Source organism: Rattus rattus, chromosome 2, assembly GCF_011064425.1.
Source record: "Rattus rattus isolate New Zealand chromosome 2, Rrattus_CSIRO_v1, whole genome shotgun sequence".
Lineage (NCBI taxonomy): Eukaryota > Metazoa > Chordata > Mammalia > Rodentia > Muridae > Rattus > Rattus rattus.
In genome coordinates this window covers 136,448,802-136,475,733 of record NC_046155.1, presented here as the reverse complement: position 1 = coordinate 136,475,733, position 26,932 = coordinate 136,448,802, and the positions used below count along the sequence as shown (strand labels likewise).

Below are 26,932 nucleotides of genomic sequence, written 5' to 3'. Positions count from 1 at the left end.
GCAGGAGAGGGTCACAGGCCTCTGGGGGTCTGCTTCACAAACACAATATCAGTGACCACATCTGTTTCCAGCTGTCCTGTTCTGCCCCAATGTAATCCTAAACCTCACAGAAAACTCCAGAGTGCAAATCTATGTACAAAGTAAGGCGGCAGAAAGGCATGCATGCCCTCACTGACCTCGTGGACCGCGTTCATCCCTGAGAAAGGGGGGAGGGGTTTCTAACACCACTGAATCTCAACTTCGTGGATAGCTGTATTGTGCAATTTGTGGGTGGTGTTTTTGTTTTGTTTTGTTTTGTTTTGAGAAAATTTTTTTTCCTTTTTTGTTAAAAATTGACACCTGAGGTGAAGAAAACTGTTTTGCTGTGGACTTCTCAAGTTCGCTCAGCTTTCCTATTACCAAAGGGGCGAGGAGGCGCGGTCCGGGTGCGGGTGCTCAGGGTGAGCTGGCCGGGCTGATGGTGGGGCTGCTGGCATCCGAGCGGCTGTAGTCGCTGAGCGAGCCGGTCCGCGAGCCCCCGCCACGCCGCTGCAGCATGCCCGGGTGGAAGTTGGTGTGGCGGCGTGCGTGCTTCGTCAGGTGGTCGCTCCGCATGAAGCGCTTCTCGCAGATGGGGCAGCTGAACTTCTTCTCGCCCGTGTGCGTGCGATAGTGTCGGGCCAGCTCGTCCGAGCGCGCGAACTTCTTGTTGCACTCCTGCCAGCTGCAGGCGAAGGGCCTCTCACCTGCGGGTGACAGAACAGAGGTAAGTCTGGGCCATGCCCCACCGCCTACAGGCCTATCTTCCCATCCTGCACCAAGCCCTCCGCCCACACCCGAGATGGAAGCAGATGATGTGTCTGAGGAAGGAAGGACGACACGGCCAAGTCTGGCCGCGGATCCCAGACGACGCATGGCGTGCCAACCAAAGCTCTCAGGGAGCCAGTGGTGCTCAGGCCTGGGCGAGGAGTAGGAAGGGTGCAAGCTCATGGGATACTCTTCCTCATCTTGTCTAGGAAGAAAGGGTCAAACACAGCCTGCTGCTTTTGCTCCAGAGACCCTATGATGGGCCAGGGATGTATCAAACTTCCGACAGGCTCTAGGAAACTCAAAGCAGGATGGTAGACAACGATGACGCAGAAAAGCCCAGGAGAGGCCTACACCGGTGTGAAAGAGGCAAACCAGTGTAGGACACGTAAAGATACTTGCTTCATCAAGCCCGATAACCTGAGTTCCAGCCCCAGAACCACATGGCAGAGGGAACCAATTCCCAAAAATCACCTTCTGGTCTTTACACGTGCCATGCCGTTCAGATGCATCACCATATCCCAATTTTTTTTTTTTCAAAAAAGAAAGGATGTTTAAATACAATTTTAAAAATACTTAACCCAACCACAGTCAAAGAAATGGGAATGTTGGATACACTGCTAACTGGTCCCAGAGGAGGGGTCTTGTCAACAGAAGAGTGAAAAATGTTACAAGCTGACTTCATCCTCAGACATTAACAAGGCCTATCAATCTCTGGCATTACACGGGTCAGGTTAGACCCAGTCTACACCAGGCAAGTTCCCAACTGCTTGCAGCAGGATGAGCAATGAAAAGATACAGTCAAACCCTAACTACCACCACCCCCACCCCCAACCTGTGAGGTGGCCTAATTAAGGAGGAGAAAAAAAAACAAAACAAACAAAAAAAAAACCTCTTTGTAGATATATTAGGGAAAGATCTTGAGATGAAACTACAAGTTACACAAGAGGGAAGCTAAGTGAAAGGGACATGGCAGTAGGAGACTGGACCATCTATAAGCTCTGGGTTGCTGGATCCAGCACTGGAAATGAGGAGAGAGGAGCAGGAAAGTGGATTCTCCATTGGAGCCTCCAGAAAGAACCACTCCTGCCAGTCAGTGTCTTGCTCTTAGATTTCTGGTTTCATTCAAGAAATCTGAAAAGTAAATTTCAGCTGCTTTTAGCTATCCACTTTGTGGTCACATGTTACAGCAGCTACAGGGAACGGCTATGCCAGCTCTCACAGAAAGGCCCCCGTGGTGATGCTGTACAGTCAGCTCTGGCACCAGGCCTGGCATGTCCCAAATGTCTTATTCTTACTTGTTATCCCACGCTTAGATTGGGGTGGGGATGGGAGTTGGGTTCAGGGTGAAGTCAGAAACCGCCGAGCTCAGATAGCCCTGGATCCCTATTCTTCTTGGGGTCTTTCTGCTTGCACCCCTGGAAGCCTGTGAAATGGTTACACATGGTCCAAGTGATGTAAGGGCTTCGAGTAAGGGAAGCCTCTAAGGAGACAGCTTGCTTACAGAGAGGAAGGCAGGAAGGTCTTTCCCCACTCTCACTGAGTACACGCTCAAGATAGGACCCTCAGGACATAGTCCTCACCCCAAGAGATGATTGGCTTCCACCTGCTCCACTCTCTCTTCCTGCATCAGACCCCCCCCCCCCCAAAAAAAAAAAAAAAACCCCTTAGGTCTGAACAGAAATTACAGGAGCTCAAGCTGGACGCTCACCCACAGTGGTAATATCCAAGGCTAGGAGACTGGCAGACACTACTATAAACAATGGAGAATGGAGGGGGGGGAGGCCAGGAGGGAGGGGGGAGGGAAGGAGAGGGGGGGCCATAACACTCCACACTTCAGAGCTTCTAGTACTGTAACAGCCCCTGATAGGAATTGTATTTGAGAAAAACACAACACAAAACAAAAGCCAAGCACACATTCCAGTAGCTGTCCAGAAGTGAGGCCATCAAATTATCCCACGGCCTCTGGAATTTTCCACTGAACTCTTTATGAAGGGCAAAGGTAGCAGAGGTTACTGTAGTTAACACAATTGTATCTCATGGCCCCATGAAAGGGTCTCAGGTGCCTACAGGAGGTAAAGCCCAGCATCACTCTGAAAGTGCTGTTCTGGAGACAGGCCTCAGGGTGGGGTGCCTGAATTGAAACAACACAGGACACACCACAGAGGCAAGGGCAGGTAGCCCAGCACCATAGCCGGTGACCTACCTCTTGTGGGGTGGGCTCATCAACAGCCCCAATATCCCCCACTGCGGGCTGGAATCCTGTATCTGCCCTCCAGTACAGCGCAGCTAGCTGGCAAGGTTACGAAGGCACTGGCCCTCCCAAGTAAGGTAGCTGGATTAGAGAAAATAGATCCCCATAGAAGTCTGGCCTTTTTGACGAATCCCAAAGCTCGCCTCCTCCACCCCAGGAGCACCCCATTCTCAGAAGCTACAAGGGACCAGGGGACAGGGTGTTGAGTGACCAATACAGGTGGATATATGTGCCTGGGAGTGGGGGAGGTGACTGGAGGCACAGGGCTAGATGGGGATTAGGCTTTGAAAAGGGAATCTCATGGGAAGAAAGGGGAGCTGAGGACTGAATTTGAGCTGGTGGGCAGGGAAGTAAAGGAAGGGAGACTGAAAGCCAACTGCTATAGGGATGCTGGGTCAAGGCTAGGCAGTGCTGGTGGCACAGGGTGGGGGAAGTGCCTACACTGGCACAAGGGGCAGAAGCTATAGGCCAAGGGAAGGCTGGGAGGGAGCTACCACAGAGAGACCCTATATGCAGGGTGCGGGGGAGGGGCGGGGAGGGACTTAAGCCTTGAGGGAGGAGAGGAGGTACAAGTGCCCTGGGGTTTAGTGGGAGGTGGGAATGGCCATGGGCATTTGGCGCACCAGAGACACGGTTACATAAATGTTCCTTGGCGCCGCCGCGAGGCCGCTGGTAGCAGCAAGCAGTGCATGGCGCGGGCTGAGCGTGATTGCCTCATCTTATCAGGGAACACAACGTCCCCATATGCTCTTGCCCAAGCCACAGGCTTGGGCGGGAACAGCATGTTCTCCGTGAGGCCAGCCAGAGGAGGGGAAGCGACCGCGGAGGCTCTCCTCCCGCCAAAGCCCTCACTGGGATTGGGCGCGCACTGTCACGCAGCAGAAGGGCACAAGTGCTGCTGGCTTCCCAGAGCCTTCTAGCTCAGAGCCTGGAGCTGGGTCCTTCGGTCCAAAGGGCATAGCTCCCATTACCTAGCACCAGCCAGAGAGCTAAGCCTTACTGCCACTCACTCCTTGCCACCACGTGGGTGGGCGTCTTCCTCGCTCCAGCAGCACCTGCACAAACCATACTGCCTTTCTGCTTTGTGTGGACCTCTCCAGAGTAGCATGTGTTTTTAGAGAGACTTTTCTGCTGTCCCACCCCTGCCTCATGTATGCAGTGATAGTTGTGGAGACGGGGTAGAGCAATCTCCTGTTTGATCTTGGTTTTTGGTTTACTGCCCAAGCCCCAGCATCCAACTGGAGCCTACCTTGCTCTCTTACTGTGGAGGAAGAAGAGGGGGCCTGCAGATGATGCTCCACTGACCTGAAACTGCAGCTAAGATCCACTGACCTTATGCAGTATTCCCAAATTATAAGATCCGCTCTCAGGAGGCATAAGGAATCTATGTGGGAGTCGGGAGGCAAATGGTCAGAGGCCTTTAAGAGACCCTACACCTTGCAGGCTCTCAGTCTTGGCTACTCCATACCAGAATGGGCTGCCATTCCTTAGTAAAGAGATTTGGTCTGTAGTCACTGGCCTGGGGCCACTTTAGCTTCAACCTCAAGAATGCCTTGAAGTAGTCTTCACTCCAGGAAGGCTTGCTTGCCCTCCTAACATAGCTTAGCCAACAGCAAAGCATTTGGGTTGATCAACTGGAGACCTCCAAGAATTTCAGGTATATGGCCCCAGTGGGCTAGAAAGAATTGTTTCTGAATGGTGCATGGACTTACCCATCCCTCCAGGCTACATTTGGTTGGTGTCTTGGTCACTACAAATGCTAGTGACCAAGTTGGCTAATCTGCAGGTGACTTGTCTCCCCTACCCATGGAACAGGTGAGAGACCTATATACCCCAGGAGAATCAGGCTAATGGCAAAGCCAAAGCCATGAGTAGGACCCGTGACTCAGTCTGCACCGGGAGAGATGCATGCAGCAAGGAAGCTGTCCCTCCCACCCCCATCACTGCTGCTAATGCCTTGAGTCGCCGCCATCTTACCTTTCTCAGTCACTGTGAGGGGCATGTGCGGGAACTTCCTGCAGGACACAAGTGGGGTATGCCTGAGCCAACTGGTGGTGGTGGTGCATGGAACAGTGAGAAGACCTGCTGGCTACAGATGGAGTTCGAGCCCCTGGCCCCACTGCAGGGCACGCTGGCCTGCTGTTGTTGTTGTGGGAGCCAATGATCATATATTCTTACACTTGATCTCAGCCAAGTGACTAAGAAGTGACGATCACACAGGAGCCGTCAGGAAGCAGAAGGGAGCTGCCATTTAACCTCAGAATGTACCCTGGACTGATTTGTGTCTTGACAATCTCTGCAGTGGAGGTCAGGGAGGTCCTGAAGTTGGCTCTTTGGTTGTTGTAATTTGGTATGGAATAACTTGTTACTAAAATGAGTGTGGAAAATTAAGTTAGAAAAGCTCTATGAAGGAACCACCGTGTTTGAGGATATAACTGTGGCAGCTAATAACTAGTTGCTGGGGTGAGCAGGAGGTCAGAGCTGGACCCAAACAGAGTGGCAATTTCATCAGACATCACTTGTCCCTCACCAGCTCTATTTTTGAGGTTGATTTTATTTTATTTTTAAATATGTGTATGTTTATGTGTCTGTGTCTTGGTGAGTTGCAAGTGTCACTAGTGACCAGAAACTCAGGGTGAGGGGTGTTCCACAAAAGGCATTAAAACAATTAGTGTCTGTAAGGGTTCACACCACGCTTCATGCATTAAACTAGAATCAATTATACACAGCATCAGTACAACACATGGCCCTCCATAAACAGACACAACTTTTATGCAGCAGTTCAAATTTCGAAAATTAAGAGAAAGTTTAAGTTGTCAAAAATTTGAACGTGAAAGATGAAACCGTGAATGTTGTGAGAACTATTTTATAAATCAAGGTCCAGAAGCCATGAAAGAAAAGACTGATTGATAACTGGACTACATAGAATGTCATGGACAAAGTCATTATAAACGAAGGTAAAAGGTAAGTGACAAACAGGAACACATGCATGTGAAGCTCGTTTCTTCAATACAGAGAGTTCATGGAAACTGGGAGAGCCAGTGGAAAGCCGGGCAGACACAGTTCATAAAGAGAACACAGTGGGTCTCTCAAACAACCCGAGGTTCCCCCCACCACGATGCCAAGGCAAAGGATTCCACTGAAATGTACTTTTTATTCACCAGATGGTCAGGCTACAGGGACACTGCCATTCTGTCTCTCTGCTCAGGACAACTGTGAAAAGCTCCTCTCTGGGAGACTGGCGACATTAGAAAGATATAAATGTGGCTGCTGAGACGATGGCAGCTCAGGATCGCCCATTACGGGAGAGGCCCAGCCCCCACGGTTGCATTTTTAAACACTGCATCATATTCTTCAACCCTCTACACCTTCCCGTGCCTAACCTACAAATTTGTACACACCTGTGCACGTAGAGAATGCATCCACACCCGACTGATCAGCACAACTGAAGCCCAGAAATAAGCAGCACTTTTTATGGAACACGTATACCACAGAAAGTGGGTGTTCTTTGTGGACTGCTACAGACAGGCTACCAAGTTTCACAGAAGTGAGACAGACCAGGCCCAGCACAAATGCCCGAAGCATTTGGATGAACAGTATGGAGTTGCAGAAGCACCTGCCTGGCTGTGCAGAAGTGAGCACCGGCTCTCTTGAACAGACAGAAGATAGGAAAGACAGAAAAACAACTTAACCCAAGCCAAGCTCCCCCACTCCTCAAATAATCCGTAAGGTAACTAACTACAGAATGATCTAATCGTGATGGGGTTGGCAAGATGCTACAGCACCTTCCCGTGCCAACCCGACAACATGAATCAGATTCTTGGACCCCACAATCAAAGGAGAGCCCAGTGGAAGGAGGGCCCCCACAAGCTGCCCTCTAACCTCCACATGCATGCTGTGGCATGAACGCTGCTGTGTACATGCACATACAATATACAATAAAAAATTAAAAATAGAAGATGCTACTCATGGGTGATGTAAACTTAAAAACTAGATGTCAGGGCTGTGAGAACAGCTCGTGTGCCTCTTGCCTAGCGCGTGGGCCCCGAGCTGCGCTTCCAGCATGACAAAATATAAGAATAAGAGTTAGGGGGCTGGGGATTTAGCTCAGCGGTAGAGCGCTTACCTAGGAAGCGCAAGGCCCTGGGTTCGGTCCCCAGCTCAAAAAAAACCAAAACCAAAAAAAAAAAAAAAAAAAAAGAGTTAGACTTTAAATACTTTTAGCAGGACGTGGTACCCTTGTGTCTTTGATTCCAGCATTTTGCGGGTAGGGAGGCTGAGACTCCATTTAAGCAGGCCTAAGCTATCCAGTGGGTTTCAGGCCAAGCTGGGCTCATGTAAAACACTGTACCAGTAATAAACAATAGTAATTTATCTGCACATTCTTGGCCAAGCTCCCATGTTGGTTCATTTGCATTCTAGTGTGTACAACATCTGTCCCTCACCAGCCTTCTCTGTTTTTAATTATGTGTATGTATGTTTGTGTGTCCGTGTCTATGCCGTGAGTGCAGGTGCCACTGGAGGCCGGAAACTCAGATGCTGGTTATTAACACGCTGCCTAACGTGTGTTCCAGGAAACCAACTTAGGTCCCCTGTTCTTAACCAGGGAGCCATCTCTCCTGACCAACCAGCTCTCTTAACATGAGTATCACTGAGGAGACTCTCTTAAAGCCATATGGGAGGTGGGGAGGGGAAGCGCTGCTTAGATTAGGAGAAACTCCAAAGGTCCACGAAGTACAACTCCTAATTATAGGAGCTGTTCTAAGGCAAGGCTCCATGCTTTAGAGACCCTGAATCATCCAGCAAGTGGTTCTGTTCAAGGGCATCCCTGGATAAAGGACTTGACAGGCAATCCAGAATAGGTCCCTTCAAGACAATGTTTGAAAACCTGCCTGTGTGTATGGGCAGGTGCTGGCAGCCTAGAGGCCAAGTCCTACCCACCACCATTATATACATCCCAACATCCATCAAAGCAGAACTGGCTTCTCTGTATCAGCCAGAGAATGGCGGGCACCACGGATACAGCAGACTTCTGGGAAACAGTTCACTCTTAGACCAAAAAGAAAAGGATAAATGGGAGGGCCACAGGCACAAAGAAGACCCTGGGTACTTCCTCTGGTAGAGTGGGCTAGGTTGTGATGTCTGGGACAGCCCCGGCTAATAGCAGCTGCTCTCAGAGATCTGTGGCGACTCCCAGAGAATCTCCTGCTGTTCATTACACGCAAGCCCTGTGCCTACCTGGGGATGAGGGTAGAGGACACACCTCCTGTGCAAAAGAAACTCTTCCATGGCGCCAAGGCCTCAGGACTGGGTGAGGCATAGTGATGGGGTGTGCCAGCTACACTGCTGGCAGCTCCACCTCCCCAGGACCCTGTAAGCAGCTGCGAGAAGGGTACCTCTGCGCTTTAGGTAATCAATGTGCCTCTTTCTCTTGCCTCTTCTTGTACACCCCGCCCGCACCCCTGGTGCCTCCTAGATGCTTTTGCTCTCAGATATCCCGCCCTAATGGAGGAGCCACCCACAGTGGGTCAGCTCTACCTTCACATCACTCGGGCTCAGCCTCCAACCCTGAGCGCCCACCTCAGATGGTGAGTCAATGCCCATCAGAGCTGGGCCTCAAAGCCCAGATTTTGCCTAGAAATGAATCTGCCTACCCTTCCTTACCACAGCAGTGCTGTCGACAGATGCTACAGCTTGCTGCCTGCACGGTCGGATCACAGGTGAAGAGAGGACCAGAGGAAACCAGTGGCCCTATCTGACCCACGAATGGGGGCTGAGCAGTACCAGTCTGAGGTACCTGGTTCTGAACCTTCCAGATCCAACCCACAGCACCCTGTCACTTCAGGCTTTGAAAGCAAGGCTGGCAGCTACTTCAGAAGCAGGTTGTAGCAGCTGGCTAATCAAAGTCAGCCTGCGAGGTAAGCGCCCCTGCAGGAACAATCCCAGGCCAGGGCCGCCAGTCACCAATGTGCCTGCTGCAGCAGACACCACCTAGCATCTGGGGAGGCTGAGAGGGATACCTCAAAGTCTTGAACCTGCCCTGCTCCAACTGACACAGAGGGTTCTAAATTAACCGGGAGGAGGGAGGGAGGTCCCATGAAATTGCTGGCAGGACACAATAAAACAATTTACCCAGAGTTGACTTCATAAAGCAAACACATCGGAACTGCCTTTTTTTTTTTTTTTTTTTAAATCATGGGGCCTGGCTATTTGGTTTTTTATTTTAAAGGAAAAAAAAGGGGGGGGCGCTCTGTCATTTCTGGAACGGCTGCTGAGTGGTAGGACTCCTGCTTCACACCCTCAAGGCCAGCCAGCCGATCTCTCCCTTACAGGACCACAGACCCACTGACCCACCAGATGTCTCCAGTTACTGGCAACTTACACCCAGCATTTTCTGGGAAAACCATTGTGTTCAAAGGTCTAGGCTGAGAACAGGCTTTCCTGCAAAATCTCCATACACAGGTACAGTCCGTCAGCTCTGCCTGCAGCTGCTCCCAAGTTTGGGAATTCTGCTCAGGAAGCCCTTTAAGAAATTCCAGGCCCAGCCAGCCCTGCCCAGTGTTTCCACACAGCCCCTTCCTCCTTGAACCCCGTCTTGCCCTCCACCCTATTTCCTATGCCCTTTGCCCCCCTGCCCTGGGGCAGGACCCTAAGGGAGCTGATTCAGGAGACTCCGCCCAGGGAGGAGGAAGGCAGGTGCCGCGGTCTGCACACCCAGGACTGGGAAGACCTTTCCACTGGAGCTTTGCAAGGGATTCTGACCCAGGCCTACCTGGGGCTGCTGCTGCTAAGGGAGGGTCGGGGACAGCAGGACAACTCCCAGAGCTGGAAGTTTGTCCCAAATCCTGCCCCTCCTCCAGTAAGTCTCTGGTTGGAGGTGGCACTCCATGCTCTGTGGCATCTACAGTTGCTTCATTCATCTGGAGGAGGGTAGGGTGTGTGGGGGTGGACGCTCATGGAACTGTCTAATGTTTTCACAAGCCACAGACAAGGTTTAAACACAGCAAAACTCTTGAAGCCATGTTTGGATGCAGGCAAGCTTCATACTCTAAGGAGTACCAAAGGGTATGTATGTACTCTATGAGCACAGCAAAGAAACATGGAGTATTCTGGGGTATAGATAAGGAGTAAGTATGATTGTCCCTTCTGAAATTCTTGAATTGTCAACTGAACTGGTTCAGGCAGTCATAAAGAATATAACAACACTCTACACAAAGCCACGTATATACCTGCACGTGTGTGCGTGCGTGCAAACACACACACACACACATACACAATCTCCTGCTCCCAAACAGGGCTGTTTCCACCAAACCGTCACCCCCAAACTAAACAAGGAAGTAACACTCATTTGCACACTGGCCTAGAGAGGCAAAAGGACCACATGCCAGACATTTCATAATAATGTTTCCCCTCCTTTAACTAAGGGTTACAAAACACATTTGAAAATTTCCGTTTCTATGAACCCCTATAAGACAGTAATAATCCAACACCCTTGGTTTCTGCCAGGAGATTCGCAACCATCACAGACAGGCTCTCCCAGGAGCTCTATCCTGTTACTCCCGGAGTTCTACACCGGGAGATAAGTGTCCACTCTAAAAGCTTTCCGATGCAGAATGCTGTGTCAAGGGTCTCCTCCAGGTGATCACGGCTACGAGGGGAGAGAGCTGAACCCAGAGAGCAGACATTTCCGTTCCTTCCCATTCAATTCTTAGGTCTTGGCTCTGCTTCCAAAGGGACAGCAGTGTATCTTCCTGGCTTCATCTTCCCCAAGCTGCAGAGAGCCACATGGGGGCCTGCTTTCTTTGTCATCCTGAACTGAAGGGACCATATCCCATTTCAGAGACCAACATCAACAGGCTCTCTCTGGGACATCCGTGGTGGCTGCTGCACAAGAACACGGTGCTCAGACAGTGGCCTGCAGCCCCGGGAGGATGCGCTCGCTCCTGTTTCAGACTTTCCAAGACGCCAACGACAGACAAGACACCTAGGTTTAATTATCTGACAAAAAAATCTAAAGGCTGATCTAAAGAAACGGTGACTTAGCCACGTATGGCAGTGCATGCCTTTAATCTCAGTTCTCCGCAGGCAGAGGCAGGAAGATCTCTTGAGAAGGCATCCTAGTCTACAGAGTGAGTTCCAGGACAGCCAGGACTGTTACACAGAGAAACAATGTCTCAAAAGGAAGTGGGGGGGGGGGCAGGGAGGGAGGTCTGGCAACTTGTAGCCACCCAGGAAGTCTAACATGAGCTCCCAGCTTCATCAATGAATGCATAATCTGAGCGTGACACTGAAGAGGATGGCTAACAGCTCGGGTCTTCTGACCTTATGACCACAAATGAGAACAGGCGAGGGCAGCACTAGACGCTCACGTTCACGACAATGCCGGAACAGAAAGCTGCCAGCACTGAGTGCTGCGAGACCAATTCACTGTCACACTAGGAAGAGAAGCAGCCACTGTGGAAGGTCACTCACGGACTCTTACGAATTTATACAGCCTTATGCACAACACCCTAATCCCACTCAGGTGAATTAAAAATGGATTCCATGGGCTGGAGAGACGGCTTGGTGGTTCAGAGCACTGACTGCTCTTCCAGAGATCCTGAGTTCAATTCCCAGCAACCACATGGTGGCTCACAACCATCTGTAATGGGATCTGATGCCCTCTTGTGGGTATCTGAAGACAGCTACAGTGGACTCATACTTAAAAAGAAGATAAATTATTAGTGAATTTTGTTAAGCTGAAGTAACCAGACATAAAAGGCTGCACTTCACATGACTCTTTTTATTTCATTCTGCAAAACACAAACCTATAGACAGAAAACCCATCAAGGATAGAGGGATTTCAGACGAGTTAGCTTCCATAAAGGGATAAACGGGGTGATTTCTACAGTGGTATCAGGACAATTGATAAAGACTGCATTTGTCAGCTCTCACAGAACCTTGGTGCAGTCTTGATTTCAATCCAACACCATAACAAACAAACAATAACCAAAACCCCCAGCACTTGGAACTGTACTCACAAACAAGGCATTTCAGGCTACACAAATACACACCAACCAGGAAGTTGGGGAATCCCAGGCTGGAACGCAGACTAAGTCACATGCCTTTGTGCAGGGTGGGAGAGCAGCTGACCTAAGTTACTGGGAACACAGTGTTGTGACTGGAAACTCTTTGGGGAGGCAAAAGGACCTGCACTGTAGTCAGCAAAACATAAACTCTCATCATGGTCTAACAATCTACACCTGCCTCCCAGGTGAGCTAAGGAAAGGGGACACTGCTGAGGGGTAGAGGTTAAGGGGTCACAACGAGAGGCAGTCTAGTCCCAGAGGCTGGCCCCAAATGAGACCTAGATGTGGATTTGTGCTTAACTCGGCGTGTAAGTGCAGGGACAGAGAGAAATGTGTCTTTCATCAATGTGTTAAACAATATATAAAAGGCAAACACCACACACACACACACACACACACACTCTCTCTCTCTCTCTCTCTCTCTCTCTCTCTCTCTCTCTCTCTCTCTCCCAGCTCTACCCACAGATTGGCATGGCAGCAGCCACACCCCAGTCACAAGGAGCACACCCTGATCCCGGATTCTGATACCGTTCTGCAGTGAGAGGAAACAGGGTCCTTTGGATTTGATTTGTGGGCTGGGACAGGAAAAGTCCGTAAACCCGAGTATCATGTAATGCCGGAAAGTCAGGAAACAGACAAAAACTCAAAACGAAGAGGCACGTCAAAGGGACACAGAGGAACAGGCCTGAAAGAGTCCCGGGCCGGAGCCGGGACATTTGAGTAACAACATAAATAGCACTAAATTCACATGAACTGCATGTCCACAGGCATGAAGTGGAGAAGACAGATTCTTCCTTTCTGTTGTGTTTATCTCCAAAAGTCACAAACCCAATCCAACTAAAAGAGAAAGACCAGACAGCTACAGGCCGAGGAACAGTCTACAGAACACTCGGCCAGTGCAGACTTACTAGTTCTGCTGCTGTGTCTAAGTACCTGACCCCAGCAATGTAAGGAAGAGTTTATTCTGGGCTCACGGTTTGGGGGGACAACAGTTCATTATGGCAGGAGGCAGGAGCATTGGGCAACTGAACTGGTCACAGCACTGCCTTCTCAGGTAGCAGAGAGATGAATGTTGGTGCTTGTCTGCTTTTCGTACAGTCTGGGACCCCAGATGGTCAGGAGTTATCACCCCCACACAACAGTTGGTCTTCCCTCTCACACCCAGAGAGGTGTCTCCTGGGTGGCTCTAAATCTAATCTGGTTGACAGTGATATCAAACATCACAGCCAGTACCCCTCAACATTCTACGGTAGAATGCTATGTTTTAGACACGGCATGGCTGCTGCACTAATGAACTCATTTCCTCTAAAGTTACCTGCACAAGATCAAGACAGTGAGCATTCTAGCATGGCCTGGGGAAGGGCTCCTGAGGTCCTACCCCTAGCTGACAAGCTATATGGTAATCAATGGTTTTTGGCTGCTACGGTGGTGGGACTGCCATTTTTTTTTAAAGGGTTGTGGCCACCGTTAAGTTGCCCATGCTCTGGTGGGAGAATGACCCCAAAACCCATATTCAGGAGGGCAGCATTAACTGGATTCATTGACTTGGTTTTTTTTTAAAAAAAGAATATAAGGGTTAAAGAAAGACAAGCTGAAGGGGTAAGGGGAAATGTGAGAGGTGAGTTGGGGGCTGATAATCAATCAAGATACAGGGTATGCATGTATGAAACTGTCAAAGAACGAATAAAAGTATTTATTTAAAAAGAACTGACAAAGCTGGGCACGACGGTGGTGCATGCCTTTAATCCACAGAGCCCAGGAGGGAGAGACAGACAGAACTCTGCGAGTTCGAGGCCAGTCCAGTTTACATAGCAAGTTCCAGGCAGCCAGGGCTTACAGAGAGACCATGTCTCAAAACAAAACAAAAACAAACACCCAACAACCAAAAACCAAAACCATAAAAACAAGCCAAATCTTAGATACCAGGTGGGACCCAGGAATCATGATAACTATAGTCCAGTCGCTGAGTGGCAATGATGTCCCTTGCCTTTTGTGATCCCAACAACAGGTCATATGGCTCTACTTGGCGTGACAAGCTAACACTGCTGAGCTAGTGCAAATGGCTAAATCAGATTCAACTGACAGAAAAAGATGAAGATGGATAAGCTAATTTCTCCCGCTCCTCAACTACATTGAGAGTAACCCCTGGTGGTCACTTCTGTCAAGCAGACACTTCCCTAATTAGTCATTTCCCACCTGGAAGGTAAGTGCACAGGAGCCACACAGCAGTGTGTCACAAACAGGTATCTACTGGTCCCGAAACCATTCTTCAGAGCGACTGACTTCAGTTTGAGAGGCAATACCCAAGGAAGACTGTCCTTTACAGACTCCCTTAGACCTGGCTTTATGAACTGCTTCTGACCAACCAACACTAGGCAAATTTCCTTGAGGAAAAAAAAAAAAAGAAGGGCATATTTTTCTTCATTCTCCCTTTCTTCACACCTGGGTTATGTTCCAGTGCTTCTAATACAATAGCTCTTCCTAGACTTCCTGTGCTAGACCTAAGGCCAACAGGGATTCTGGGTAAAGCTGGAAGCTTAGCTGTAGGCATGGGCCACCTTCTGATTTCCACTGACACAAATTAACAAAGCAGAGGATAAAGGGCAAGGGTAACACTCAGAAGCTGGACCCTAGACAACAGAGGCAGAGAAAGGGGGTTCTCCTTACTCTACACATTGTCCCTGACCCAGAAGCCTCTGGCAGCGTTAGGATCAAGAACATTATTAGAGGCAGTGCAAACACAGGGTTCCTCTCCTCACAGACGGCTGCCCGCCCTGCCCATACCTGCTACAGCGGAGACTAGCTGATGGAAGGCTTTAGACAGGAAGTCTTTGGCTCAGGGTGTGGCAGCTTTCTCAACAGAGCCAGGGGAACAGCTCACAGTGCCCCCCCCAATTGGTTCTGAACCCCCAGGCAGGGCAGAAGACGCCTTCCTGAGGCCTGAAGGAAATGTCCTAACAGACCTCTACCATCCGAGCAGCACCACCAAGCACCAGAAAACTCAGCTCCTGGTCCTGTAGGCCAAAGGACAGTGGAGAGCAGGGGACAAGGGATAAGAATGAGAAGCACACTTCCCAAGCTCCCACTACAATCCTGAGACTGAGCACAGCAGGAATGTTAGAGGAAGTGCACAAGGCTGCGGAAGCCTGAGGCAGAAAGCAATGGAAGAAAATGGGTCAGAAATGAAAAGGCCTGCACAGTTAGAACAAATGCTGAGGAAAACGAGGAGAAAACAGCAGAAGGGACAAATGGACGAGGAGGGGAAAGAAGAAGTGAAGGCCAACCCAAATAGTTTCGGTCCCTGACAATGGAACCCCAACGGGAACCCCACCCCCACCCCCACCCGAGGCTGGTCAGATAACTCATGAAGAAAGTATGTAAGGACGCCCTTCAGATGCCAAACGGCAGGGGAGAGGGGCCGCAATACGGGAAAGCTTACAGCAGGCATGCTCACAAATATACACCTCTCATAGAGATAGCTCAGTGGTTAAGAGCACACTCTGCTCTTATACAGGATCTGAGTTCAATTCCTAGCACCCACACTGGACAGCTCATAACTGCCTCTAACTCCAGGTCTAGGGTATCTGACAGCCCTCTGCAGACATCTGCACTCACATACACAAACCCACACAGACACACACACACACACACACACACACACACACACACACACACATAATCAAAAGTGAGAGGGGGTGGGAGGATAATACAAATACAGTATGTGTAAGAAGCTCTCAAAAAAAAAAGTATTTGGGTATCTTCAGAGAACCTGGATTAGATTCCCAGCACTTACACATGGCTCAGTTCCAGGAGATCTGTCCCAGGCACACATGTGGTGCACACATACATACACACAGGCAAACATCCACAGATACAAAACAAAAATAAACAAAATTTAGAAAGAGAGAGGAGGGAAGGGGAGGGGAGGGGCAGTCCAGAGAGGAGCCAAGCAGGGGAGACACAAAAGGCCAACAACAGAAGGGCTCTAGCCTTGGCAATGTGGGTTCCATAGTACCAACAAAACGGGCACAGCCAAATCTGAACTACCAAGACCAAGATGGAGCCACTTCCCATCCTCTGAGCCCTCCCCACACGAGCAAATGAGCCCCCCTCCACCCTCCTGGGCACGCACTGTAAAGACCAGACCCAGCAGGTACACAGGCCCAGGAAAGATCTGGTAACAGAAAACTATGCCCCAGGCAATTAGGCTGATTCCATGGAGCGGGTGGGAGGAGGCGCACACATGTGGTGCGCGGGTGCCCTGCAACTCCCATTCAGTCACCTATTACCACAGGAGAGGAGCCATGGTGCCATGGGCGGGTGGTAGGGGGGCCACAGCCTCATCTGCCATCATGTGAGTCAAGAGATAAAGCCAGATTCTTCTTAGAGGCCAAATGCCAAAGGAACAGCCATGGAAGTGGCGGTGTTGCCTTGGGGAGAGGCACGGTGGGAGGGACAATGAGGGAGCCATTTACTGTGATAAAACGTGTCCAGTCACCTGCTGCTTAAGCGTCACGGGTTTGCTGGATATGCACACTCACCATTCCCCCCAAAGAACAGTTTTTAAAATCCCATTGCAAAATGGGGTGGACACAAATTCTCAGCATCTCAGCCATTCCTGGGAGAATTAAGCCCTGGAGAGAGCTGGCCCTGCTGGGTCTCCTTGGGCCTGTGCAGGCAAAGCATGTCCCCTGCTCTGGGCAGCCATCCTGAAGGCACTGGGCCTCTCCCCGCTGCCTATGATTGCTTTGCTGCTAGCTTCAGGAACATCAATGGAGTAGCACAGCCCTGGTGGCAAACCGCTGCCCTTTCTCACTCACAGCTAACTAGGAGTTGAGGCTGAGGGTCAGTGTAGGTTTTTTTAAACTTCCTCTTTTCCAGTGTGGGGCCCCAATGCGTGCAAACACAGCACACACTCAACCACTGGGCTGCATCCCGACTCTACAGTTCTCCAGGTGGCTCCAACTGTGAGGTAAGGGGGACCAGGTTTTGGGTTTCTTCAGGCGTCAGAGTGCTATCCTTCATGAATTACACATGTTGGACTTTCGTGTCAAAAACAACAACAACAACAACAAACCAACCAAACAACCAAACAAACAAAAAACCACCTGACATTTAAATACTTAGGGTAAAGTAATGGGGTGTTCCAGAAAATCTTTCAAAACAACTGGGAGGGAGAGGTGGGGTGGGGCCTGTGGGATATTCTTCGCCATGGTAGTTTAGCAATCCCAAGCCACAGGCCCCACACTGGCCATACTTCCTCCCTAGCTGGAAGGCCTGTTCGAGGGTTTTGCCTGTCCTCCCCTCCCTGGGTGGGTCCATCCTGTAGCCTGAAGCCTTGGACCAAAAGTCATGGTCCCTTCACTAGAGTCTAGTGTGCCTTCCATGACGGAAAAGCAGTGCTAGGCTGTGCTTGGCACACATGACAAGCTAGGGCATGGGGCCACTGGGGTGAGGGGGTGACTGTAGCCAAGTGCTACACCTGACCCCTGACTATAAACCTGGGTGCTGTTGTCAGCAGTTCTTAGGGGTGAGGCAGGGCTGTGGGGGTATGCCACTTTCCTGGCACTAGACTGGTTTTGATATAAAAGGAGAAAGAAATGGACAGGCGCCCTCCTGTGCTCCAAGCGTGGGAGCACCTTGGGGTGCAGGGCCTAGGACTGGGGCTCTAGGCTTATGCCTACAGACAGCCCCTCCTCCAAGGCTAGGCAGCAGAAGCTGCCTCTCACAGGCTGATGGCTCACTGTGGGAACTGTGGCTGCAACCCCTGCAGCCCCCCTTCCCAGCAGCTATTCTTGGTCTGTGTCTCCCTTTGGGGGGGGGATAAGGGTGGAAATGATCAGAAGCTAAAGTTAGCAAACTACAAACAATTGAGGCCAGGAATCCGAGGTCAGCTGAGGACAACAGTTTGTTCTCTGCGGCCCTGAGGTGGTTTAGCAATAAAGGGAACTGAAAATGAAAACAGATCTGGAAGCTGCCCAAGCCCTGCTGGGACCAGGCATGCTGAGGGTGGCCCCAGGTGGGCCAGGCCAGATGGCCGAGCAGACCCCTCCTCCCACGGTACCCCACTTTGTGAGGAGATCCTCTGTGTTCTGGCAGACACATTCAAGGGCACCTACAGCTCTGACCACAGAGATCCTAGGACAAGCCTTCCCAGTCCTAAGCTAGCCGAGACATTATTGCTGGGTGGCCGGCACCATAGCTGTAAAGCCTACAATGACTGTACCTTATAACTAGGCTGACAAGTCTCCTGTTCTGGGCCTGTTGGCCAATTTCCTTTTGAACATGACCCACTGAAACTGCCTTGGTGGCAGACAAACCAAGCCAAAAGGGAATCTGAGGGGTGCCAGGAAGACTCACTCAAGCAGGAGGCTGCTTGAAGCCCAGTTCCCCGGGCAGGGCACTGCTTCCCTGTTACCTCCCCCCTGCAGCCCCTCCTCTCGAAGGCCCACCCAGGGTCTGAGGAGGCCACAGGCTGAAGGGAGGTGCCAGAGGAGCCTACAGTCAGGACAGCTGTGTCATGGCTGCAGACAGGCAGAGGGAGGACAGTCTAGCCTTGTCCTGTTCCATGCTGAAAAGCTTCCCTTCCCAACAACAGCTCCCAGTGACTACCCAGGAGGACCCACTGCTCAGTGTCCTGGATTTCTTCTATCTGGTGATATCCACCACTGGGGACTTAGAAATGATGCCCTCCCCGTTCCTTAGGAAATCTGGCTTTGGACATGTGATGAAAGAGACTGAATGCAACCTTTTATTAAGTTTCTTTTAATCCATTTGCGAATGTCGAAAGAAATGAATCAACCAGAAGGCACATCAGGGGGCTGGAGAAATGGCTCAGGGGTTAAGAGTACTGCCTGCACTTAAGAGACATTAAGTCTGTTAAGAGGTCCTGAGTTCAATTCCCAGCACCACGTGATTACAATCATCTGTAATGGGATCTGATGCCTTCTTCTGGTGTGTGAAGGCAGCGTACTCATATATAGAGAATAAATTAATAAATACACCTTAAAAAAGAAAAAGAGGTCCCATCCTCAAGGCCAGTGGTCTAGATTGAGAAAGAAGATGCCAGAGCCATCCCTGGGCATGAGGAAGGTATGTGGGTACACTATTTTCCTGGAAGCAGCCCTATTTCTATTTCAAAGGAGAAACAAACTCAGGAGGGGTTCTTCTTTCTCAAGAATTAGGAGTGTCTTGAGGGTGCACAATGGGGCACAGGGTATTCCGCCTGCAGTGCCTGGGTCAGAGTCAGACACCACCAAGAAACAGTGCACACAGGTGTAACTTTCAGCACACTGAGTCTGCTGCCTACTTGGGCCAGGCAGAGCAGCAGGGCCCACTTCACCACTGTGGCTACTAAGTCTACATCCCAAGCAGAAGCCAGAACTCCAACAGCACACGACAGAATTCATTCCAGGGTACCTTTCCTCTACACCCTGGAGCACATGGGGGGGACCTTTCCTGCGGACAGCTGAGAAGAGTAGAAAGTGGTGGTGTAGCCCACTGTAAGCATTCTGTGGGCTAGCCCCTTTCAGTGTTCAGACTTCTATTAGCAAACACCTTCCTTCAACTGCAACATCTGAGAATCCTGACCTTCAAGGCTGGATCGTAAGACTCTCGTCTCGTGTGTGAGGCAGGGCCACAGGGTGCACGGCTTTCCTGGAAGCAGTTTTATTTCCCTTTGAAAGGAGAGACTACAGTTCCTGGGTGAAGGGTGAGTCTGGGCCCCTCCTGTCACAAGCTTACTTAAACAGCACCTCTGTTCACTACGAAATCCTCTGGACAACATCTACGGAATGCATACTCCTTTCTCTGCTGAGGTATGGACCGCAGGAGTCCTGAGGCCTTCCTAAAAGTCTGCTTACTGACCCTGGAAAGGCGCATTCCTTAGCTGGTCCTGGGAATTCACACTGGAATTACTGAGGATAGCAGTCACAAGGCTGCCGCAGGAGAGCGCATCAGTACTGACGCTCACGCTTCTCTGACCTGGGGCTTGAGTGAGGAGGCAGAGAACTGCACAGGAGCAGTCCACTGAAGGCCAGGCTAGGGTTGTGGGACGAGTGAGTACAAGGCTCTGGGGGTCGTCTCTAGCGAGGCACACACACAAGACAGGCTAAAAAACATCACATAGTACCTTGTGGACACTCTCACAATCAAACGAGTAGCAGCGCACTTGACTAGGAGGCTAAGGCTCTGGGTTCAATTCCCAGCACCATCGATGATGACCATCTCAACAACAGGGATGACTGTGGGTGAAGTGCCTGATTTCCTTTCACGTTCTTTCCTCGACAGCTTCCTGTCACCTAAATCATTTTTAATGAGAACTTTAGGCATCAGAAGGTTAAGTGAAGAGAAGATGTCCAAGTCAGTGTTTCAACGAGGTAACTTCTTCCAAACAGCAGCACACCTCAGGCTGTCCCCAGAGCCCCAACAACGAGACTCAACTGTCACCTCAGGCTTTTCAGGCCTGACATAATTTGGAATCCCCCACCCCCACCCCGGGCCCTGGGGTGGTGGAGTGGGGTGTTCTTGCAAAGCGAGTTGTTCTGGAGACAGAGGAGTGCTCCACTTGGAAAATCTTGTCTGTCTTCCGGCATCTTTCACTGTGAGCACCTTGCTCTCACAGGACAGCCATGAAAACTAATCCATCCCATAAGGCCCTGGGCCAGTGGTGGCCAAGCCTGGGCTTTGGCTAAACTATGGGGGGTTCCTCAGAGCTCAGCGGACTTCACATTCTCTGCTAAAACTAAGAGGGATTCTCTGCTGACCTTGAACTCCCCGAGGCCCTTCTTAAGAGAACTGACTCTAGGCCTGACCAGCCTGGTATCCCTTGAGGTCTTTAGGCCAGGCCCCGTGTAGGTTACAAGTACTACCAGGACCAGGCGCAGGAACCCTAGACCACATTATGCACCGAAGAGCTTTCTCCAAATACTCGGTGAATGAACTCCAGGTTCATGTCCTTTACCGTGGTAAAAACTCTTTTGGGGAAACACAGAATGCCTCCTGGATGTTAAATATCTCAGGGAGACACAGTCAGACAAGCATCCTCACCTACAGCTACCCCTGTCTCCTCGGGGATCCACACTGAGATCCATTCACACGTCTACCTGTCCAGCCATAGACAGCCATTCTCATTCTACTGTGACAGACTATGTACCTATCTGTGGAGTGGGCACTAGGAGCCCTGTGTCTCAAGGGGCCTGATCTGTCACCCGTCTACTTTTTCTAGCCTCAAAGGACTCGTGTATCTGTCCAAGACTCCTGGGTCACAGATGCTTGATGTCCAGAGACCTTATGCCTTTCCCAGACCATTTATGCTTACATCATTAACAACTTAAGAGCTGAGGCTGCATGTAGTTAGTGTCCCTAAGTCCTAGGATGATTAAAGGTCAGAGCACCTGTCCCCAGGACATCACAGGGTAGAGATCACAGAATCTAGGAGATGGTCACAGCTCCCAAAGGCGGCTCTGACAATCCAGCAACTTTCAGAACGCTACGAGTACTTGCAATTCGGTCATGGCTGATCACATTCTACCATCTGCCTTCATGTAGGAGTCCAGGGAGTATCGAATTAATCTGCTTTTTTTGAACTCATACCAAGTTCACATTGGCAGGGGAGCACTGAATGACTGGTAGTTGTGACACCCCACCACCACCACCACCAATGGACCGTGTCTGCCCAGGAGAAACAGCCTTCAAGCAGCTCCAAGGACTTGGGCCACAGGCAGAACAGAGTAGGCCTGCCAACGCCCACTTGCAGAGCCCCACAGGCCCCTCTCTCCAGCCATCAGCATGTTTCCTCTCTCATGCTGTGGGGTCCAGAAGAGGCTCAACCTCCACACTTGAGCAGCAGAAACTCTAGGGCTGTGAGGGGTAAGGTAACATAAAGGAAAGGCCAGACCTGGAAGGGGACCAGCGTGAGACGCTCTACTATTCCCCAGGTCCCACTGCTACCACACAGGATTCTATATGGGTGAATGAAGGTGGCTGCGGGTCCATCTGGAGTTCTGGGAAAAGCGTCACAGCCCAGACAGTGATGCAATATTGTAACATATTACAAATCCAGTTTCCACTTCCTCTCCCTAAATGGGTGGCAGAAGCATTTCCCAAGGGGTCTGTCTGGGAATCCCAAGATGAACGGGGCTGTGGTCCTGCAGAGAGGCAGGGTGCAGGAAAAGTCCCATGAAGAGGAGCAACAGACCTGCAGAAGACACAGGATCTAGCCCTTACCCCCATCATCCATGCTACCTGATTCCACAAACACTTCACATCTAAATGTCTCCTTCAAAACTCCACACTGGGAGAGGAGAGTGCATCGGAAACCCCGGAGACACTGAACCTGAAGCTGACATGAACTTGGCCTTCCAGCCTCTTGAACTATGATAAAGTCCTTCTGTCCTCAAACCCTCTGGTCCACGGTGTATGACGGCTGCCCAAAAGGATGAAGTCCAGGAATGGTATGTTCCGAAATTAACTCAGTAAACTGAGGGTCCTGAATGAGGAGACAGAGGTCAGACAGAGATGCAGATGGTGGAGGTTTGAGTAAGAACGGTCCCCACAGCTCAGGTAACTGAATGCTTAGTCATCAGAGGGTGGCACCATTTGAAAAGGATGAAGAGGCGTGGCCTTCTAACAAGAACTGGGGGTGGGATCTGAGGTTTCAAAAGCCCACGTCAGGCCCAGAGTCCCTCTCTGCTTACGGAATCAAGATGCAGAACTCTCACCTACCTCTTTAGGGCTATGTCTGCCTGCGTGCCTTTACGCTCCTCACCACGGCGATAATGAACTGACCTCTGAAACTGTAAGTAAGGCCCCTGTTAAATGCTTCCTTTTCTAAGAGTTGCCGAGGTCACGACGTCTCTTCACAGCAATAGAACAGTGACTAAGACACAGACCGAGCCCCAGAATTCCTAACGCATGCAGTTCTCTGTGGAGAGCAGGCAGCTCACACGCCTGTGCAGTGACTGCCAGCCACACCTTGGCTGGCAGCAAAGGCTACCCGGGCCGTTTATTTCTAAGTCTTCAGCGAGAACAAGGCTAAGCAGCTCTCTCTCCTCCCTTGGGTGCATCTTTGGGGGGCGCTGAATTTCTTCCTTGAGGCATTTCTGTATCAACAAAATGGTCAGCAGTAATGTATCACTTTCTATAGAAAAATGTGTGTGTGTGCGTGTGTGTGTGTGTGTGTGTGTGCGCGTGCGTGTGTGTGTGTTTGTGTGCACACTCACATGCACCCACACGTGTTGCTGCTCTTGTCCGGAACACATGAGTTGAGCTGGCAGCATTCCCTGAGTTCCGCTGTCAAGTCAAAGTACAATCGGGGTAACTGGGGTGGTGCAAAGCACCTGCTGCCCCCCTGTGCTTCTGCTGTGAACGTTTGTTTGGACTTTATCCCATCCAGGTCATTTTGGCAAGAGAAGCAAGTGTCCGCCCCAGCTCCATGCTTGACTTGAATAAAGAGACAGGGATTGGCCTTCCCTGAGTTTTCCTCCACTAGTGAGAGAACTCTAGTGTGAGTCTTGTCTCCAGCTTCCTGACACTAATATGCCCAGAGAAAACAAGAAGGAGTCTCAGGGTGAGGGAGAACCACAGAATGGGGCAAAGGCCAGGCTAGAAGTATCCAGGGCATGACTGAGAATCATGACTTTTCCTTATGTTGAGAACTAATGCTATCCTTGGAGTCTGGTAACCAGGAAGAGCATATACATTCATACTCTACTAAAACTGTGTCGAAACATGTAGGTGGTACCACTCCACAACAGCCATACTGCACAGGGTTCCAGATGCCAGGAGGGAGCGCCCGGAGACTAAGTCCTTCAGGATACCCTTGGGTGGTGATCACAAATGCCTGTAGCTACTTTTTTCCCTTGGCCTCCCAAATCATGCTGTCATCTGCCTGCCCCACCTCGGTCTCTCATGCTGGGGTGGGAGTCTACTGGAGATCTCTCATCTCTCAGAAGTTACCACTTAACCCACAGGCCAGGATCACACACCACCAGGGTCATGGCCAGTCTCCTGAGGGTCCCTGTAGACCTACAAATGCACACCCTGTTATAAATGGCTTACCACTCCCTCCAAATTGTCACCCCTAACTGCAAATGATAAGGCAGTTCCCCTAGCCTCGTGCCCTCAGGCCATCTATCTCTGGGGGCTGAACCTTGTTTCTAACTCTAGCAAAACTCTCTCGTTCCACAGTCACAGATGCTGATGACAGCAATTCCCATAGTGCACTAGTCCAGTGGGTCTCACGAAAGAAGTAGGTAGCTAGTTCTGTTGACAGAGCTCTCTAAGGACACCTGCTGATCCCTAGAGACCATCCACATCCCAACAGAACTTCTAATTTCTCAAGTCCTTACACCTTCCTACCTGTTGAGCTTCTTGTATGCTGTCACAGGCCCAGGGGACAGGGACCAGGCTCCCACCCAGGCCTGCCTGGTGGCACAGCCTATTCCTACTGCAGCCTCCCTGAGTTCTGGACCCCAGGATGCCTCTTTCCTTGGAGCCTATATGGCCCTAAATGCACCTCCCAAGACCCTTTCTGAACTGCTGGCACACAGGGTGGGGTGATAGTGGCCACCAAGACGGCCACTGGGATGTAGTGGCCATACCACACAGAATCCTATACATGGCCTTAGAATACCTAGGACCCTCTATATAGAAACCGGAAGCTATCAAGGACAGGTAGCATCTTTAACCCTTCCTCCTGATGAAGGTGACAGCTATCCTTGAACAGGAAAAGATACGGAATTAAACTGTGGCCCTATACTAGAGTAAGCTTGCACCAAGAGTGCCCTGAACCTAATACAGAGGCCAGGATCACAGGTGGGCAGCAGGAGGCTTTGAAAGGTGGGGGCAGCAGTGACAGAGGGGAGGAGAGCGGCCTGCACAAGAAGCCAGGGTCTGGGGAGAATACAGATCATTAAGGGATAGAGGGAGGAGCCGAGGTAGGAAAAGCAAGTCTAGAATGGACAAGGCTACGTAAGATGCCTACTGTGGAGGGTAAACGTCTAGACGCTTAGGAGACAAGACCGGTCAGGAAAAAAACTTGTTTACTTCCGGGTGCATTTCTCAGAGCAGTGTGGGGACGCACCTTGGTGCTTATGGGGAACCATCGTGGGGTCTGGCCAGTATTGGGCATACAGGCCCAGTGGGTGCTCTGGATGAACTCCCACTCTCCTCCTTTAGAACAAGAATGCAGCATACATATCCAACCAGCAGTTGCTCACTGTACCCACAGGGCACTTCATGGTGGGCAGGAGTGTGACTAGAATCCTTTCCTGTGGGTTACCGCGTGTCTTCTTTGGACCATGGGACAAATATGATTTCATATGGTTGGAGTGCATGAAGTACTCATGCCAGGGTGCGCAGGTGCACATGAAGCAGAAGGCTACACAGTGGAGTGGTCAGTCCTACCACAGAGTGAGCGCAGCAGGCACAGCTGCCCTGGTCTCCTGACTCACAATGGTGATGGCTCTCACATGGGCCCAAAGCACATGCTTAACAGATGAGGTCTACCCATTTGGTCACATCAGAACCCAGTGTGGTAAGAAAGGGGCTATGGTGTGGGGCCAGGAGGCCCCAGAGCAGCTCACACCAGGATATAATCTGGTGACACATACCCCCCACACCCCACATCCCCTCCCCGCTGCTTGCCTCCAAGCACACCAAAGTCACTTGGGCCTAGATCTGCCCCACCCCAACAACACTTTAGCCAGGCACCTCCCTCCAGGAAGAGGGAGGCCCCTAGGAGGCTGGCCAAGAGGGCTGGGGAAGGAGCCAGAAGTGTCCTCAGGTATCCCAGTCCCCAGGACAGAAGAACCAGACAAGCCAGGGCCCTCACGTTCAGGGAACAAGAAGAACCCCACGTCACTTACCCAGCACTTCCCAGTCTACCCCACAAACTCACTTATGTAGTCAGGTTCAGCATGTGTCACTGGTCAGAATGGCACCTGACCACTCTCTCTACTTTATACCCTTGACCCTCCCCATCATCTTTCCCCCCAAAACCCAGGGCTTCTCCCAGGATGTAGGATGAACTAAGAAGGAACAGGAGTGAAAGCATGGGCCTCAGACCTCCACATTTCACACCAGCCCAGCCCAACAACCACCCTGCACTTCCCAATCATCCCAATCTTCATGGGCAGAAGAGGAGGGGCACTGAGAGGCCAGGGACCTCAGCCTCTACCTGGTTACCTAGGGCCTCTCCATCTCCACTCCTCTAGCTAGCTGGCTTCCCCTACATTATGAAGAACAAGCAGGCCCTGCAATACCTCACAATACCATAGCCACCTGACCATGGTTTTGTATGAGGAGAAGAGAACCAAGTAGAACAACAAAAAACACCCCCCAAAATTCCATGGACTCCATTTAGTGTTAGTCAACTACTCCTGAGCATGGGGCCTCCCTGGAGTGTGGGGGACACATCCCACTTGGGGGAGAGCGACCTCCTGATAATTTCCTTTGCCAACAAGTATCAATTGCAATGGCTTCTTCACTAGGGGTGGAATTTCGTATTCATTTGTATCCCGCTGGGATTCTGTCTGGTTTGAACCTGTGCAGGTCTTACCCATGCTAACAGTCTCTGTGAGTTTGTTTGGATTCCTTCTTGACAGAGAAAGAGGGGAAAAAAGAGAGACAGAGCGAGATAACATGAAGTTGGTGGGCAGGGAAGTAGGGAAGATCTGGGAGGAGTTGGGGAGGGGAAATATTATCAAGGTACGTAAAATTAAAAACACCTAAATAAAAAGCTAATTAAATAAATAAAGAAGAAGAGCCAGGCAGAGAGAGCCAAGGTTCAGCTCCTAAGTGAATAAGGCTTCCCTGCCCACAA

At 50.7% G+C, this 26,932-nt stretch overlaps 1 protein-coding gene across 1 annotated transcript in view; it reads right to left on the bottom strand.

The window, feature by feature from the left end:
• Window positions 1-277: 277 nt before the first annotated feature.
• The window catches only part of Klf13 (Kruppel like factor 13), a 43,361-nt gene continuing 16,706 nt past the window's right edge, over window positions 278-26,932 (bottom strand). The window contains exon 2 of the mRNA XM_032893472.1: window positions 278-725. Within this exon, the coding sequence (XP_032749363.1) occupies window positions 436-725 (290 nt within the window). The 3' untranslated portion in view covers window positions 278-435. The remainder of the gene's footprint in view (window positions 726-26,932) is intronic.